Source organism: Cynocephalus volans, chromosome 5 (genome assembly GCF_027409185.1).
Source record: "Cynocephalus volans isolate mCynVol1 chromosome 5, mCynVol1.pri, whole genome shotgun sequence".
Lineage (NCBI taxonomy): Eukaryota > Metazoa > Chordata > Mammalia > Dermoptera > Cynocephalidae > Cynocephalus > Cynocephalus volans.
In genome coordinates this window covers 37,622,688-37,641,139 of record NC_084464.1, presented here as the reverse complement: position 1 = coordinate 37,641,139, position 18,452 = coordinate 37,622,688, and the positions used below count along the sequence as shown (strand labels likewise).

At 36.1% G+C, this 18,452-nt stretch overlaps 1 protein-coding gene across 2 annotated transcripts; it reads left to right on the top strand.

Moving 5' to 3' along the window:
- Nucleotides 1–567: 567 nt before the first annotated feature.
- Nucleotides 568–17,990, top strand: SLC17A3 (solute carrier family 17 member 3). Of its 2 annotated transcripts, XM_063098019.1 has the most exons (11): nucleotides 568–658; nucleotides 6,934–7,145; nucleotides 7,349–7,582; nucleotides 7,667–7,754; nucleotides 8,676–8,762; nucleotides 15,530–15,648; nucleotides 15,761–15,922; nucleotides 16,207–16,336; nucleotides 16,426–16,570; nucleotides 16,866–16,956; nucleotides 17,856–17,990. In XM_063098019.1, exons 1-11 carry the CDS (start codon nucleotides 568–570, stop codon nucleotides 17,988–17,990), a joined length of 1,494 nt encoding a protein of 497 aa, XP_062954089.1. The 2 variants fall into 2 exon arrangements, with proteins under 2 accessions (XP_062954089.1, XP_062954090.1); XM_063098020.1 differs by lacking the exon at nucleotides 7,349–7,582.
- Nucleotides 17,991–18,452: the final 462 nt, after the last annotated feature.

Here is an 18,452-nt window from a genome sequence, read left to right as displayed (position 1 = left end):
AGTGCCTGGCACTGTGCTAGGCGTGTGCAATCTATTTAAGTCTTAGAACAACTTTTTCATGAAGTTGTTGTTGTTGCTATTAACAATAATGAAGAAACTTAAGCACACAATTTTTTTTTTTTTTTTTTTTTTTGGCAGCTGGCCAGTAGAGGGATTGAACCCTGGACCTTGGTGTTATCAAAACCACACTCTAAACAACAGAGCTAACTGGCCAGTCCAAGCACACGAATTGTTCCTGGTGGCACTTGGCCACAGTAGGTCAATCCTGAGCCTGGATTTGAACTTGGGAGTGCCTCCCTCCAAAGCTAGTGCTCTCAAACTGGCACACAGTGAGCATTCTAGAGCCTAAATAATAAACAGTTCCAAACCTTAGGTGCAGTATACCTGTTATGTTGAGCCAAGAGGGGGTCATGAGCCGCCCAGTACCCCAAACAGATGGAATGGGCCAGCTTTCATTTGCTTGGTGCCCACTGTTTAAATGTTTCAAAGGAGTCCCTTTCTCTTGGCTAACATATGTGGATTACATTTCATCTAGGTGAAAACCATTCACCACGAGAGGAGAAAGCAATGGCTGCCATGAGCGAGTTGAGCCCCACAGCAGGAAAGAGTAAGTACTCCCAAGATACGCAAGTGGACGAGAAGCACAGTCTCAGGAAAGGTAAACTCCACCTCAACTGCTTGTTTTGGGATTTTACAGTGAATTCTTTTCTGCAATTTTTTAATACAAAGAAATGAGTTATAACTCTTAAATTGTTCAATTTTTTAAAAATCCAGTAACATTAATGTACATTTTGCAAATATATGAAGGAAATAAGTACTACTATTCTTTTTTGTATTATTCAAAATATTTTAACCTTTCCTTGTACATATTTGTGGGGTACAGTATGTTGTTTAATTCTTTTAAAAATCTTTTATTTTTGACATTTACCTTCTAATCTTTATTTACATGCATTTACATTCTTCATAATTACTACCAAATTGTCCACACATAGTATTGAGTTTTCTGCTTGTACTGCATGTAATATTGTAAACGTAATTGTATTGCTTAATTATGTAAAGTAAAAAAAACTAATTATAGATACTTCAAAAATCAGGAAATAAAAGATTTTCACAAGCTTCATTCAGCCACTATAATTTGCTTTTATTGCCTTCATTTTATTGCCTTTATTTATATATATTTTGCATAATCCTATACTGTATGTATTGTGTTGTGTATCTTTTTTAACTTGGCAACACCTACTTTTTCATATTGCTTTATAATATTCACAAACATTATTCTTAAAGGATACATATTATATTTCAACATATCCAATAGTTAAAGTATTATTTACTTGAAAAATCCTCCTGTGGTCGGATATTTAATTTGTGGGATTTTGTTTCATTATTTGGCTATTATATCTACATATGAACTATATATGTTACTTGGCTATTATATGTATATAAGCTATATATGACAGATATTATATCATATATATGAGGATAAATAAACATTTTTTAACATAACACTTGTACATATTTTGAGACTTTATTTCCTCGGGGTTTATTCCCAAGAAATGAAAACTTTGAGACAAAGGGTGTAAATATTTCACTTCCATTGGACACTCTAGAGACCTAGTTTTTTGTTTGGTTGGTTGGTTTTTGTTTTGGGGGGACGGGGTTTGGTAGCTGGCCGGTACAGGGAACTAACTCTGGACCTTGGTGTTATCAGCACCATGCTGTTTTTTTTTTTTTTTTTAAAGGGCACCAAGCCCTATTTTTTTAAAAAAATCTCAACAAAAATGAAGTCACGTGGAAGATTTTGAGCAGAAGAGGAGGTGATTTGAATTATGGTATGATGAGAGCATTCCAATTGCTATATTGAGAATAGTTTGGAAGCAGGGAGCCAAGTTGAAGGCTATCGCAATAATCCAGGCAAGAGATGTTAGTAGCTAGAACCAGCCTTAAACCAAAAGATAGCAATGGCTCTGGTGAGAAGTGGTTAGATTCTACATACATTTTGAATGTAAAGACAACAGCATGTTCCAGATAGAGTGGCTGTAGGTTGAGAAAGAAAGAAATCAATGGTAATTGCAAAGGGTTTGGAAGGATGAGATTTTTATCAACCAAGTTGGGAAAGACTCTGGGTGAAACAAGTTTTGGGGTGGTATTGCTCAGCAGTTTAGTTTTGGAGCTGCTAAGTTTGGTCTGTTAATCAGCTGACCAACTGATATTTAGTGGAACAAAAAACAATGATGTATCTTAAAATCAATAGTGGCTTCAATTTGAAAAAATGCAATATTACTGTATTATATGTAGGCTTTCTTTTTATTTAAAACGTGCTATTGTTCCGACATTATTTTCTGTATATTTAACCAGTTATCTCAGCACTACTTATTTCATGGTCTAGCTTTCCCCTAGAAATTGCCACAACATCCTTTACACACTACATGATTCTTTTGGATGTTTTTCTATTGTTCCTTGAATTTTTCTGCTTATTCTTCAACCCAATGAGGTCTTATCATTTTATTCTCATGACAAATTTCAATGCTTTATAATGTAACCATCTTTCAATGCTTACCTCTCCTCCCCCCCAAAATATTCTTGTGTAGCCAACTAATACATTCAACTAGTCTTTATTATTTTTTGCCAGCTGTATTATTTCCTATTCATGCAAGCACATTACCACAAACTTAGAAGCCTAAAACAACACACATTTCTTGTCTCACAGCTTCTGTGGGTCAGAGTTCCAGGCACGGCTTGGTTTGGCTGGTTGTTCTTCTCTGGTTCTCATAAAGCTGCAATTGAGTGATCCAGTGATTGACCAGGTTGCATTTTCATGTGAAGTCTAGACTGGGGAATAACCACTTCCAAGCTTATTCAGATTTTTGGAAGCATTTATCTCCTTACAGCTGTATGACTGAGAGCTCTGACTTTGGGCTGGGTTTTGGCTGAAGGCCATCCTCAGGTGCTAGAGGATGCTTACAGTTCCTTACCAGGTGGACTTCTCCAACTTTCGGCTTACTTCATTAAATCCACCACAAGAAGAGTGTCTATCTTCAGTCTGCTAAGATAGGGTCTTATATAACATAATGTAATCAAGGGAGTGACATCCCATCATTTTTGATATATTCTATTGGATAGAAGCACGTCAGGTCCTGCCCTCACACACGACAAGGGGACTACACAAATGTGAGAACACCATGAGGTGGAATCATCGTGGCTCACCTTAGGGTCTGTATGTGACATCAAGTTAAGAAAACAACCCTCCTGGATTGTAATTAGAGTGCTATTGAATTCATCAATATAACCTCCCAGTTTCAAAAGTCCATGATTTCATGGTGTCAATGCCCTCTTCCAGTGGTTAAATAGTGTGCTAGCAGGTATTTATTAATCCACCCTGTCTCACACACATACAAACTCACACATTCTTACACAGCTAGGGGTTATAACTGAAAATATTTAACAGCATAGCTCTGGCACCAATCTATTAGAATAGACACAATTGGGACAATTCATTAAGAATGCACACAGGACACAAATAACTTTTAGTGACACATATGGTAGCCTGTAGGGAACACTTAACATCTAGCAAGCGCCAGGCTAAGCCTTTTAAATACACCCCCTACTTAATATTTCAACTATCTCATGGGGCAAGTGTTCAACCTACTCACTTGTAAGTCATTTGTTTTTTGGTTTGCTGGTACCCCTTTCAGTGATCTTGACATCTAGGATCCCAAGGCAATTTGGTGAAGCCAAAGGCCACAAGAACTCACAAATTATTAGTTGATTTGATTGACATAGGAAGTCACCACCCAGTCCTGAATTAGAAAATAAAACTTTTACAAAGATATTATATTGGAACTTCTCATTCTAATTACAGTATATTTTCTAGTTTTATCCAAATTCCCCCTGCCCTTATTTACTACAAAGATTTGTGCTTCATAAAGAAAAGACAGAATAGCCTTGAGGGGAAGCCTTTTTTGTTAATTTCAAGGCCTCTTCTTCCTTGAAGTTTTGAGAACTTCTTGAAGACACAGGGTGTTGCCCTTTTCTCCCATATCACACAGCCATATAAACCCTAAAGATTGGTGCACCTACGTTATAGAAGAAGCATTCTCATAGAATAATTTGGGACAAAACAAAAGCCACCATGTACGTGTACCATGTACAGTGGCTAAGAGCAAAGACACCTGAGCTACGTTGAGAGCTGGCTTCTCTGTGCCTGAGTTTCCTCATCTGTAAAATGGGGACAGTAGTAGTAGCTGCCTCATAGTGTTGTTGCGAGGAGGTAAGGAGTTAATTCTCAGTCATCACATTACGTGACCTATCAGAAACATCTGACACGCATACTGACTCCATCTTTTCTGAAACTCTTGTCTCCTTGGCTTCCAGGACACTGTACTCACCTGGTTTTATTCCTATCCCACTGTTCATTTCTTTTCAGTTTTGTTTTGTTTTGTTTTTCTGTTTCTCACCCATTTATTCAATCTCTAAACACTGGAGAGCCCCAGGGTTAGTCCATGGTTCTCTTCTCCGTTTATTTCCATTTCCCAGGCAAGTCTCATGGTTATTAACTTCCATTGTTGTGCCTCAGCTCCCACTCTCTTCTAAACTCTGGAGTTGTATATCCAACAACATTCTCAGTACCTTCTCTTGGATGCCTAAGAGGCATCTCTGTTTTAACATATCCAGGAACAAGTTCTTGATCACCCCACCTCAAACCTGCTCCTTCCACAGAACTCCATTCCTCAGTGAAGCACAACTCCAGAAGCATTCTTCTAGTTGTTTAGAACAAGACTCTCTCCAATTCCCCCTGCCTCCCATCTGTAAAATTGAAACCCTTATTTGGTGTTACTCCCATTCTGGGATCTGATGACATCTTAGCTACTGCCACCACCCTAGTCCAGGTTAGCTTCACTTTTCTTCTGAATTATTGCAATAGCTTTCAAACTTCACTTCCTCACTACCATTTGTTTTCAATTCTGCAACCAGAGAGATCGTCTCAAAATGTAAGTCATACCATGTCCCACTTCTGCTCAAAACCCTCTAGTGGTCCCCATCCCATTCAAAGTAAAAGCCAAAGCACTGGCAGTGACCCATGCTGCCTTAAAGGATCCAGGCCCCATTACTTCTGCTTCCTCATATATGCTCTTCTTCCTCTGGTTCACCCCATTCTGTCATACTCACCTCTTTTTGGTACTTTGAACACATCAGGCATTCTCAATCCAGCCTCGGGGCTTTTCCGCAGGCCCTCACCTGGTGTGCTCTTCCCCAGGTATTAGCATGACCAACTCTCTGGCATGTCATTAGAACTTTGCCCTTTCTTGCACTTACTACCCTCTAATCCATTATATGATTTAGTGCTTTGTTTTTCATATTCTGTGCTCCTCTCTGGAATGTGAGGCCCACAAACACAAGGCTATTTGTCTGCATTGTTTGCTGCTATACTTTTAGGGCCTGGCATTAGGAGTCATCAATAAGTAATTGTTCAATGATTGATTGAAGATATAAAATCTGGGCTGGAGGTTATGGCTTAGAAGAGTGGTCAGTCCAGCTTCCTGCTATTTCCCATGAATTGGATAGATTTACCTATCCAAGCACAGGGTGAATTGGATAAGCCCAGGCTTCCCCAAGAGGCAGACACCTGCTCTGCTATACAGTAGCTGCATTGTAGAAGAGTAGACAGCTTTCAGGCAGGCTGGAAGAGATGCTGAGTTCTTTTCTGTTCAGCTTTTTACCCAAATTCATTGATCGAAATCCCTTTTCTTTTCATGGGAAAAAAAGTAAAGGAGATGGAGAGAGTTCCAAAGAGCTACTCTTCCTGAAGTCCTTCTCTAAAGAAATCTGAGACCATGTAAATACAGCTTCCTGCCTCACACATTTCATTTGCTCTTTAAATTAGACTCTTAGCTATGTTCTACCAGCATACCTTCTACTGACTTAATATCATGCTGCAAAACTTTTTAAGAAGCAGAGTAGAAATCTAACTTTTAGAGCTTTTGTACCATTCGATCTCATCTAACCAATTTTCCTCAAATTTCATATCCTGAATGATTCTATTCTTTAATTTCAATCAGAAATGATGATTTTCCCATGTTTTACATTCTTTGGACAATGCAACCAGGATCTGGAAAAGGGAGAATGAGATTTCTGCTTTCACGTTGCCATCTTTCCTGAAAGGGCGAATACAGATTATTGGAATGCTGTACTCATTTCTTTTTCCACTATTTTTTCATAATTTGTGGGTGTCAGTTTCTCTAATGAGGAAATCTTTTAGGGGTTTAATCTCAAATTTTAAATGAAAGTTTGTTCTCAATACCTGAAGATATAAGTGGAATAATCATCTACACCAATGAAAAATTTATATAATAAACTTAATATATGTAATATATAATATGCAATAATATAGTCAGGATATAAATTACATACTACACATGTGTGTATGTGTATGTACATGTAAATTATATGTAATATATTATAAATTATATAATTTAAATGTGTACACATATTTACATGTATATATTTGCTTTTAATATACACACATACGCACACACAAGGGTAGTTTAAAAAGTTCATAGAAGGATTTGTATTATCTTTTAATTTCATTTTCCACGGAATTTTTGAGGTACCCCTGTATGTATATTATATATATATATTACTTGCGAGTAATTTCATCAACTGTAGAACACAATGACCTAGGAATGAGAGAGACAATATTACCGGAAGGACAGAATGCCTCAGAGCAAGTCGGGCTCTATAAAGCCGTGATATAAAACGCCCTTTGGATTGACTCAGTGGGATTTGCTCCTTTTGCATCTTCCCTTTCTAAAGCCAATAGAGGTGTCATTTAAATCTTTAGGTGATGATCTGTGGTAACTTCTTGTATTATATCTTGTGAAAAAACTAAAGTTGGTTCAATAAGGAAATCACTAATGTGATGTATAATATTTCCAGTTCCGAGCTTATGTTCCATTCGCTATGGATTAGCCTTCGTTGTACATTTAAGCAACTTCACGCTGGTGACACAAAATGTTATCATGAGCATCACCATGGTAGTGATGGTGAACAGCACAGACAATCAATTCCAACTCAATGGCTCCACTGACGGGCTGCCTGTTGACTCATTGGGTGGCCCAAATAAAGCCCCCAAAAGTCTTCCTGCAGGGGTAAGCAATGCAAGATATATATTTGTGTTCTTGTTCTTTCTGTTTGTTTGTTTGGACATTTATTTCTCTAGAGTTTATATGTTTAAAATTTTTAACTGAGAAAATAGTGATTTGAAAGCAAGTAAAAGAACTAAAGGGGCTTTTAAGGGTATGTAAGAGCCTTTCTGTATATGATTTACTACAGCATTTTCTGTTTCTCTAAGGCCCCAGTGTATGACTGGAGCCCTCAAATCCAAGGCATCATCTTCAGTTCCATCAACTATGGCATATTGCTGACACTGGCTCCCAGCGGATACCTGGCTGGAAGAATAGGATCGAAGCGAGTGGTTGGTGTAGCTTTGTTTGGATCTTCACTTTTCGTTCTTTGCACTCCTCTGGCTGCTAACTTTGGACTAACCTTGTTCATTGCAACTCGAATACTCCAGGGCCTAAGCCAGGTACCCAATATTTTATAAATCTGAACTGGATATGAACTTCTACATGACACCACATATCAAGAACTCTAACAATTTTTATTTCAGGGCTCAGGACTTGGGGGTCAGTTTGCACTTTGGGAAAGATGGGGTCCTCCACGTGAACGAAGCAGACTCTATAGCATTGCTTTATCAGGTAAAGACGTATAATCCAAATGGGTACACTACAATCCAACATTCTCCTGCTGGCTTTTTTGACAACTTTTCTATTGCATGGTTCTTTGTCTTCTGCTCAATGTCAATGAAGTATTTATACATTAAAAAGACTTCTTTGTTTGTGACATGACTTTCATTATTTTCCCTAAGCTATCTTTTGTGGCATGACTTTGTTTATAATATGATTCATTCATGTTTTTTCTTGTACTTGTATAGTTTCATTTTTACATATTAATTCCTAGCATATTGGATTTTATACTAGTGTTCAGTGTAAGGTGTGGATACAACTTAATCTTCTTTGGAATTCTTCTCAGTTGTCCTGAGAACATCTTTCTGACAATGGTCTGCTTGAACAGTGTACCCAGAATGAATATTCTGGAAGAAGAAGTTTGAATTATACTGGGGAAGAGTGCAAAATGAGCAGTGTTCGGTTAACAAACTGGAGATACCCAAAGTGGGTGCAGGCAAGAAAAAAAAAAAAAGGCAATTCTCTGGGTAACTTGTGGGTACCAAGAAATCCAGGGAATCTTCAAGTCTAGAAAACAGGCTACACACACACCCTGCCTGACAGTGTGCCTTTCTAAAGCCCTTCACAACCCTGGAAGATTAGTCTTTGTAATCAGTTTATCTTCACTGATAGGGGAAGAGAGGGTCCAATTTGGACTAAGAAAATTCACTTCAATTATCACACTGAGGGATAATCAGAATACAACACAAAAAAACGTCAGGAGATAAAAAACATGAAAGGAAAGTTGAAAGACTTGGAATGAAGACTGTGATCTTATAAAAAGTGGCAAATCCCTTTTCTCTCACTTCCTGCTACACAGAGACTGAACAAGCAGAATAGGTCAACTGACAGCTAGGAATCCAGAGCCACAACTTACTTTCCATCTCTTTGCAGGAATGCTACTGGGAACCTTCACTGGCATCCTCCTGGGTGGCCTCATCAGTCAAGTTCTTGGGTGGCCTTTTGTCTTCTATATCTTTGGTAAGCTACTGTCTACTAGTTCCCAGGTTTTCATATTCAGAAAGAATTTTCTGAGTATGTATGTACATATGTCTGTATGTACTTACATCCGAATGTACTTTTCCAGAGAAAATGAGTCCAGACAGCAAAACCTAGAAAAACAAAATATCTTAATATAATATAAGGGAACAATTAACCTACACCATCAAAGAATTTGGAAGTCCTCCTGCCTGTTACAGAGTGTTATTAACGCACTACAAGGCATTCTTATCACAGTGTGATCAGACATACTCCATTCCTTTGCAGGGAGTAGGGATAGGCTTGCAGAGCAGTAGTATGTGAGAGATGGAGAAAGAAAATGCAAGAGAGATAGTTGCTGCAGTGGGTTTTGTCTCAGATTAAGCACAGCAATGAGGGGTCCTAGATAAGGCTCAAGTTTCCTAAAGAAAAAGAAAAACCAAACACTAAAACCAAAAGGATTGCCCCAGAGCCTTCTATTTAACTATTTGAAATAAAAAAACAACCGCTCCCTCCACAGCTTCTATTTCAGTAGCTTTTACATTCTACTTTCAAACCTCCCATCAGCTTTCATTTGTTTGTTTACACAACCACTTCCCCTTCTGGTGAACTCCTTGAGTGCAGAGATGGAGTCTTGTTGGTTCTTGGGACCTTGCAGAGTACAGAAGATAAAGATGGACTGTGAAAATATTAATCAAGAGAAAACTGGGTGGACATATTAATATCAGGCAAAGATGACTTTAGAACAAGGAATCTTGCCAATTCACCAGGAAAACATGACAGTCTGAAATGTATATGCATTTAATAACAGAGCTTCAAAATATATGAAGCAAAAACTGGTAGACCAGCAAAGAGAAATAGACAAATCCACAATGAGAGATGGAGATCTAAAAATTTTTCTCTCAATAATCAATAGACTAAGAAGACAGATGAAGTACACGTCATTCAACAACGTTAGAATATTTTCAAATGTACTTCAAACATTCACGAATATAGACAATCTATGGTCTATAAAAGCAAACTTTAACAAATTTAAATGAATTGAAAACTATAAAAAGTGTGTTCTTAGAATTAAGTATAATAGAAAGATCTCTGGAATATGCCCAAATATTTAAAAATTAAGAAACAAATTTCCAATGGGTTAAAGAAAAAGACATAAAGGAAATTTTTAAATTGAATTGAATGAAAATGAAAATACACCAGATTTGTGGAATGCAACTAAAGCAGTGCTTAGGGAGAAATTTTTAACATTAAATTCTTATATTAGAGAGGACAGAGGGTCTCAAGCTAATGATCTAAGCTTACACTTTAAAGACTAGAAAAAGAAGAGCTAATTAAACCTAAATCAAGCAGAAGAAAGAGAATAACAAAAATAAGAGCAGAAACTAATGGATTTAAACAGAAGAAAAGAGATTCAGTAAAACCAAAAACTGGTTTTTTGAAAAGATTAATAGCATTGACAAATCTTTAGTCAGATTTGAGAGAGAGAGAGAGAGAGAGAGAGAGAAAATACAAATAACCAGTACAAAGAACAGGAAAGTGGACCTCAGTAGAGGCTCTACAGACATTAAAAATTATAATAAGGGGATATTACAAGACACTCAATTCCCATAAATTTGATTATTTGTATAAAATGGACAAACTCAGTGAAAAATACAAAGTAGCAAAGTTCATTTAAGAAGGAAGAGATAATCTGAATATTCTACATATATTAAGAAATTGGTTTTGCAGTTTAAAGCTTTCCAAAAAAGAAAATTCCCCAACCGACATGGTTTCACTGATAAATTTTACCAAACATGTAAGTAAGAAATTATACCAATTCTGCACAAAGTTTTCCTGTACTTCATGACTCATTTTATAAGGACAGAATTACCTTGCTACCAAAACTGCACAAAAGTATTTCAACAAAAGGAAAACTGCAGACCAATATCTCTCATGAACCCAAACACAAATATCCTGAAAAAAATATTAGCAAATCAAGCCCATCAATATAGAAAAAGAACAATGCATCACAACTAGGAGAATTTATATCTGGATTGCAAGGCAGTTTCAACATTCAAAATTCAATGTAATTCAGGGATACAATGAGACCTGCAGCAAACATAAAACTATACTGAGTGTCCATATTCACCTAACATATAGGAAGAAGTAGATATCAACTCTGGCCTGAAACAATTAGAAAGAATAAAAAACCAGATCCAGTGTATGAAATAATGGTTGTCAAGACACTAGACATGACACAATGAAAAACAATGACCTTTGAGAGGTGAGCTCTAGGGCATGGCACAGGAAGAAGGAACTTAAGCAAAGCCCAGCAGAGAGACTGAATTGAGGAGAAAGAGCTAAAAGTCTGGACAGAGTAAGACAGTAAGACATGGAGAGCTCATAGGATAGAATACCTAAGAGGAGACAGCTACACAGAAAACCCCAGTTATCTGCAGAGAGTCCCCCTTGAGTATTCAGCAGAGTATTGATCAGGGTATGTATGTGAAGAAACTGTCTGAGACCAGGGTGGGAGATGAAATATCATTGGTCAAGATTAGAGAACAGTGCCCAGTACTCACAGAGAATCAGGGATAGTGCCTGTTCCCACAAGACCGACTGAAAAATTCATAATTTATTGATCATTGAGTAGAATACTCATAAATGTATTTCCCCAGTAGGGGGATATTGTTAGCCGTAGAGAGAGCACTGCTGTGGATCTCTCTAACAAATTATGATGGCAAGACCTAAAAAAGTCAAACTATTTTCACATAATTTAACGATGAGTACATCCCAGAACAAAGCTCAAACTTATTTACAGGAACACAAAAATATCCATCACCCAGCAAGACATAATTCACAATATCTGGCTCCAACCACAGATTACCAGGTCTGAAAAAAGCAGGAAAATGCAACTCAAAATGAGAAAAATAAGTCAAAGCAGACCCAGAACTGATGCAAATTTTAGTATTGGCAGGCCTGGGCATTAAAACAATTATTATAAATGCATTAGAACATAACTCTATTTGTTCAAAAAGTTAAGTAGAGACATGATAAACATTAAAAAGATTGAAATCAAACTTCTAGGATTAAAAAAAATACAATATCTGAGATGAAAAATGCACTGGTTAGAATTAATGACAGATTAAATATGATAGAACAAAAGATTAATAAACTTAAAAATGGCAATAGAAACCATCTAGAATGATCCACACAGAGAAAAGTATAATGATAAAATGAGAACATCAGTAAGCTGTGGAGTGCCCAAGGTAAAGAATAGGACAGGGAAACAAAACGAAACAAAAAAAAATTTTTTTTAAATAAATAGTGGCCGAAAGTTTTCTGAATTAGTTAATGAACCTCAAGCACAAGAAAAATGAAGAAAACTACACCAAATTAAATCATAGTCAAATGGTTCAAAACCAGTAATAAGCAGAAAATCTTAAAGCAGCCAAAGCTAAAAGATGTGTTATATACAGGGGATCAAAGATAATGATTATGCTGTTTTTCTGTCAGAAGCAATGCCACAGAGAAGTCAGTGGAACATCATCTTTAAAGTAATACAAGAAAGAAAGAAAGCAAAAACTGTCAACCTAGAATTCCAGACCCAATGAAAACATTTTTTCAGAAGGAAAGGCAAAATAAAGATGTTTTCAAACATGTGAAAGCTGAGAGAATTAGAAATTTAAAGAGAACAGTACCATTTTCAATAGCATCAAAAAGTATTCAACACAAGGATAAATCTGACAAAATATATGAAAGACCTGTGTACTGAAAACTAAATTCTTATGAAAATGCAAAGATTATAGGATAGCTAAACAACTTTGAAAATAAATTAAAAAATTGTAAGACTCACACTACCTGATGTCAAGACATAACGTTATAGTCATCAAGACTGAGTGATATTGGCATAAAGATAGACAAATAGATCAATGGAACAGAATAGAGTCATAAATAGACTCATACATATACAGTAAACCAATTTTTGACAAAGGTGCAATCATTGGAGAAAGGATGGTCTTTATAACAGATAGTGCTCAAAAATTGGACCTCCATTTGCAAAAAAAAAAAAAAAATGAACTTTCCATATCCATATCTTTCATCATGTACAAAAACTAACTCAAGATGAATTCCAGACCTAAATATAAAATCTGAAATTATCTTTTTAGAAGAAAACATAGGAAAAAATCTTTGTTCTTTGGTTAGGCAAAGATTTCCTAAATGTAACACCAAAAGCATGATCCACAAAATAAGAAATTAGTAAATTAGATTTCATTAAAAACATCTCCTCCTTTTAAAATTTATTATTATTATTATTTAGTGTTCAAATCAGGATAATTAGTATATTCATCATTATACAATATAATAGATTTTCATGTCCCTTTACCAATTCCTCTCTTTCCCCTTTTCTCTCTTCCTTTCTCATGCCTGTCAACCTCAGTTCTCTTCTCTTAAAAAGTTCAATGTATTATTGTGATTTTTTTCTCTCTCTCTCTCTCTCTCTCTCTTTCTTTCTTTTTATTAGCTCCCACATGTAAGTGAGGACATGCGATATTTCTCTTTCTGTGCCTGGCTTGTTTCACTTAACATAATTTTCCCTAAGTTTATCTATGTTGCTGTGAATGGCAGTATTCCATTCTTTCTTATGACAGAGTAGTATTCCATTGTATAAATATACCACATTTTCCTTATCCACTCATCTGATGATGGGCATTTAGGTTGGTTCCAACTCTTGGCTACTGTAAATAGAGCTGCAATAAACATGGGAGTACAGGTGTCCCTTCAACATTATGATTTCCTTTCCTTTGGGTATATCCCAGCAGTGAGATTGCTGGGTCATATGGAAGTTCTATCTGTAGTTGTTTTAGGAACCTCCATACTGTTTTCCATAATGGCTGCACCATTTTACAATCCCACCAACAGTAAAGGAAGATTCCCCTTTCTCCACATCCTCACCAGCATTTGTTATTCTGTCTTTTTGATAATAGCCAGTCTAACTGGAGTGAGGTGATATTTCAGTGTGGTTTTGATTTCCATTTCCCAGAAGCTGAGTGATGTTGAGCATTTTTTCATGTGTCTGTTAGCCATTCATATATTTTTCTTTGAGAAATATCTATTCAGCTCCTTTGCCCATTTTTTAATTGGGTTAAAAGTTATTACTGTTAATTTTTTTTTTACTGTTAAGTTTTTTTTTTACTGTTTTTTTTTACTAAGTTGTTTGAGTTCCTTGTATTTTCTGGATATTAATCCTTTGTCAGATGCATATTTTGCAAATATTTTCTCCCACTCTGTTGGTTGTCTTTTCACTCTGTTAATTGTTTATTTTGCTGTGCAAAAGCTTTTTAGTTTGATATGATTACATTTGTTTAATTTTTCTTTTGTTGCCTGTGCTTTTGTTGTCTTATTCTTAAAGTCTTTGCCCAGCTCTACTTCCTGAAGTGTTTCCCCTATGTTTTTCTTAGGAGTTTTATAGTTTCAGGATGTATATTTAATTCTTTAATCCATTTCGAGTTGATTTTGGTATATGGCAAGAGCTACATGTCTACTTTCATTTTTCTAAATATGGATGTCCAGTTATCCCTGCACCATTTATTGAAGAGGGAGTCTTTTTCCTAATGTATGTTCTTGGTGCGTTTGTCAAAGATGAGTTGGTTATAGGCATATGGACTGATTTCTGGGTTCTCTATTCTATTCCATTTGTCTGTGTGTCTGGTTTTATGCCAGTACCATGCTATTTTGGTTATTATAGCTTTGTAGTATAATTTGAAGTCAGGTAGTGCTATGCTTCTGGCTTTAATTTTTTTGCTCAAGATTTCTTTGGCTATTCGGGGTCTTTTGTTGTTCCATATGAATGTTAGGATTGTTTTTTCATTTCTGTGAAGAATGTCATTGGTATTTTGGTGGGGATTGCATTGAATTCATAGATCACTTGGGGTAGTATGGACATTTTCACAACATTAATTATTTCAATCCATGAACATGGAATATCTTTCCATCTTTTTGTGTCCTCTTTAATTTCTTTCAGCAGTGATTTATAATTCTCATTTTAGAGAGCTTTTACCTCCTTGCTTAAATTTATTCCAAAGTATTTCATTTTTTTGGTAGCTGTTTTAAATGGGCTAAAAATTTGTTTACATTTTTAAAAATTTTGTTTTGTTTTGTTGGGGTTTTTTTTGTTTGTTTGTTTTTGTTTTTGTTTTTGTGGCTGGCCTGTATGAGGAACCAAACTCATGACCTTGGTGTTACAAGGCTGTGCTCTAACCAAAAAATCTCTCTTTAAAAGGCATTGTTAGGATAATAAAAAGACAAGGTTATACAAGGAGAAAATACTTACAAAACAAATAGATAATAAGGACTTTTATCCAAAATGTGTTAAGAATTCTCAAAACTCAAAAACAAGAACAAAAAAAGTAAAAAATGGGCAAAGATGCTTCACAAAGAAAATACGGAGAGAGAAAATAGGCACATGAAAAAATGCTCAACAGCCTTAGTCATTAGGGGAAGGCAAATAAAAACCACAGTAAGGTACCTCTACATGCTTATTAGAATGGCTAATACTAAAAAGATTGAGACATCAAGTGTGGTGCCATTCTTAGTGTCTGTGATTTCCACACACACAAATAAACAAGAAATGTAAAGAAATTCATGTGAATGTTTGATAAATAGAAAGGGGATATAATAAGCAAGAGCTTTTTCCAGGACCTATATCAGAAGATGACCCAACATAAAAGAAATGTACACAAAAGGCAGAAATCAACCCGTTTACCAATTGTACCCTCTGCTTGCAGGAGGCATTGGCTGTGTCTGCTGCGTTCTCTGGTTTGTTCTGGTTTATGATGACCCTGCCTCTCACCCATGGATAAGCATCTCAGAAAAAGAATACATCATATCCTCCTTAGACCAACAGGTACACATAAGGACTCCAACCCTCTGCAGAGATCTTATGTCAGCATCTAGATTTCTAAGAGTATGTGAGCATCTCTCAGATCTTCTGTTCTGACTAGTAAATTTGTTTTCAGGTCAGCTCTTCTAAGCAGCCTCTTCCCATCAAAGCTATATTAAGATCTCTACCTGTTTGGTCCATAAGTTTTGGTTGTTTCAGCCACCAGTGGTTAATTAATGTACTGATTATATACACACCAACTTACATCAGCTCTATGTACAATGTTAACATCAGAGATGTGAGTATAGTATATTTCCCTCCACCCCTTTCTTTAGTTTGCGTGACTCACCAATTACTCTGCCTTCACAAATCATTCCATCTAGAGAAATGGATCTCTTATTACCAAAAATAATCTAATATTAAAACTCATGCCTGTAGCTTTTGTGGGGGTATGATTGAAGAGATTTCTGATTTTTCTAAGAAAGTATGATTTCAGAATGTCGGTATGATTAGTGGTTTATCAATAAAAGTTGTGGTCTCACTGCCTTAATTATGGTGATTTACTAGATCTTTTCCCCTCAGAATGGGCTCCTGTCTGCCCTTCCTTTTATTATTTCCTGGGGTATTGGTATCCTGGGAGGCTGCCTGGCAGATTACCTTCTGAGCAAGAATTTTAGGCTCATCACTGTGAGGAAAATTGCCACAGTTCTAGGTAAGAGCAGAGAGTTGGATAATTCTCAAGACATACAAAAGCTAAGGAATGTATCCCTCTGTTTAATTTCTATGTTCTTCATTCCCTAGGAATTCTACCCCCTTCAGCATTCATTGTGGCCCTGCCCTACCTCAATTCCAGCTACATCACAGTTACCCTTCTGACATTCGCATGTGGACTGGCCACGTTGTGTCAGTCAGGGATCTACGTCAATTCCTTAGATATTGCTCCAAGGTAGGACTCTTATCTCTACTGTCAGTTTCACATTTTTTGAAAGAAAAAAAAAATTTAGCCTGCAGCTTTCTGGGAGCCCCAAACTTTGGAAAAGAGTAAGTCATAAGCAAGGACCACAGATGGACCTGTGGCCATTTTTTTCAGTTATGTTGGGGGAGGGGTATTGATTTGTTTTAGTACATTTCAGCACAAGTCCTTTTTGATATAATTACATAGTGGATTCATACACAGAGCAGGGCTGAAGAATACTGTCAAGCTTCTCTGGATCTAGACTGGAATATTCCTGTCCCCACAGATATTCCAGTTTTCTCATGGGAGCCTCAAGGGCACTTGCACACACATCATCTATCCTGGTACCAACTGCCAGTGGATTTCTCCTCAGTCAGGTAGAGTTTCTCATCAAGAAGGACTCTTAAAATGTTCTGCTAACCCCATTTATAAAGAATGCACTCAAAGGTTGGAAAATAAAATTAAATTGTGGGTGACTTTGTCGTGAAGATGAACCTGGTAAAAAAAAATATATAGAATAATTTCTTTGGTGACCTCAACCCTGGCTCATTCTGGAGCCAAAGAGATGACTAGTGATCCACTGGTAATTAGTATTATTGAAATTGAAATCACAAGGCCACATAAATGTCTTGGGATGATGATTCCATGCACAGGTGCCAATCTGCCATGTCTTTTTCAACACTGAAATTTTTATTTGCATAACTATGAAAAAGAAAAGGGGTAATGAAAACAAACATTTTTAAATGATTGATGCATGCAGGCATTATTATAGGTACTTCATATGCAATATTCTCATTTAATTATTGATTCTCACACCAGTTATGAAAATGGAATATTATCTAATTTCCTAATGATCAAACTGAAAAATCTGATTGTCTTTTCAGTACGAGAATATACAATCAGAATTTTTCTAACTTAAATATATATAGCTCCAAACCCTTAATCTTTTCACTGTGCCACCACAATGTAAGAAGAATTTTGAAAGCATTCTTAACGTAGATTATGTAGTCAAGATTGATGCAAAAGAAAATGTATGGGATTTTGATAAATAGTGACAAACGCAGTTCTGCAGGTTGATCATGAAAGTTCCCAAATCTCTTTTATTAAGAACATTTTGAATGTACTTTGAAATCCTACTTTCTATTTATCAAGCCACTTTCAGGAAATAAATTTCTGTATGGAATCCACTAGCAAATGTTGTCATCTGAACTATTAATATGATGTTTCATAGAAAAAAAGATAAAAGCCTTAATACTTACTTGGGGTTTCCATCCAGGACCCTGTGTCTGGGTGGAGGAATATCTTCTTCTTGTTGTTTGCCATTAACGTATCAGGACTAATCTTCTACCTCATATTTGGAGAAGCAGATGTCCAAGACTGGGCTAAAGAGAGGAAACTCACTCGTTTATGAAGGTAGAGAACAATGATTTCATCTGTGGTTATAACCATTTGAAGCATTATTTAAGGCTTTTAATTCCATGTCCTTTTCTTTCCTTAGTTATTCCAGCATAGATGGAAGAATCATTAGGCACCTTATTTCATTAAAGAGAAACCTTCAATGATGAAAATACAAATGAAAAGAATTTGTTTGCTGTGGCTTTTTTCAAATATAAGATCCGCTTTTTCCTTTTATTCAAACTTCTTTTTGAAGAAAATATAAGATGAATAAAAATACAAATGAAATGATAGCCATGAACAAAATTGTTATCCGTATAGAATTACCAGTGGATTAAGAGGAGTTGCTGTGTGGGAATCAATATGTTAGATTCAGTTTCTGGATACAAGAAACAATGTTTTAAAAGTCAATCCAGGGTGGCAGCCTTACTAGGGCAATGGTTTTTCCTGTTTGGGAAAATTAATATTGATTTATATT

What these genes read in the sequence shown, in the direction of transcription:
- SLC17A3 (XM_063098019.1), top strand. Translation starts at nt 568, where the DNA reads ATGGCTGCCATGAGCGAGTTGAGCCCCACAGCAGGAAAGAGTAAGTAC. An exon ending in TATCCTCCTTAGACCAACAG is followed by an intron (nt 15,649 to 15,760) that starts GTACACATAAGG and finishes ATTTGTTTTCAG; the next exon opens with GTCAGCTCTTCTAAGCAGCC. An exon ending in ACAATGTTAACATCAGAGAT is followed by an intron (nt 15,923 to 16,206) that starts GTGAGTATAGTA and finishes TTTTCCCCTCAG; the next exon opens with AATGGGCTCCTGTCTGCCCT.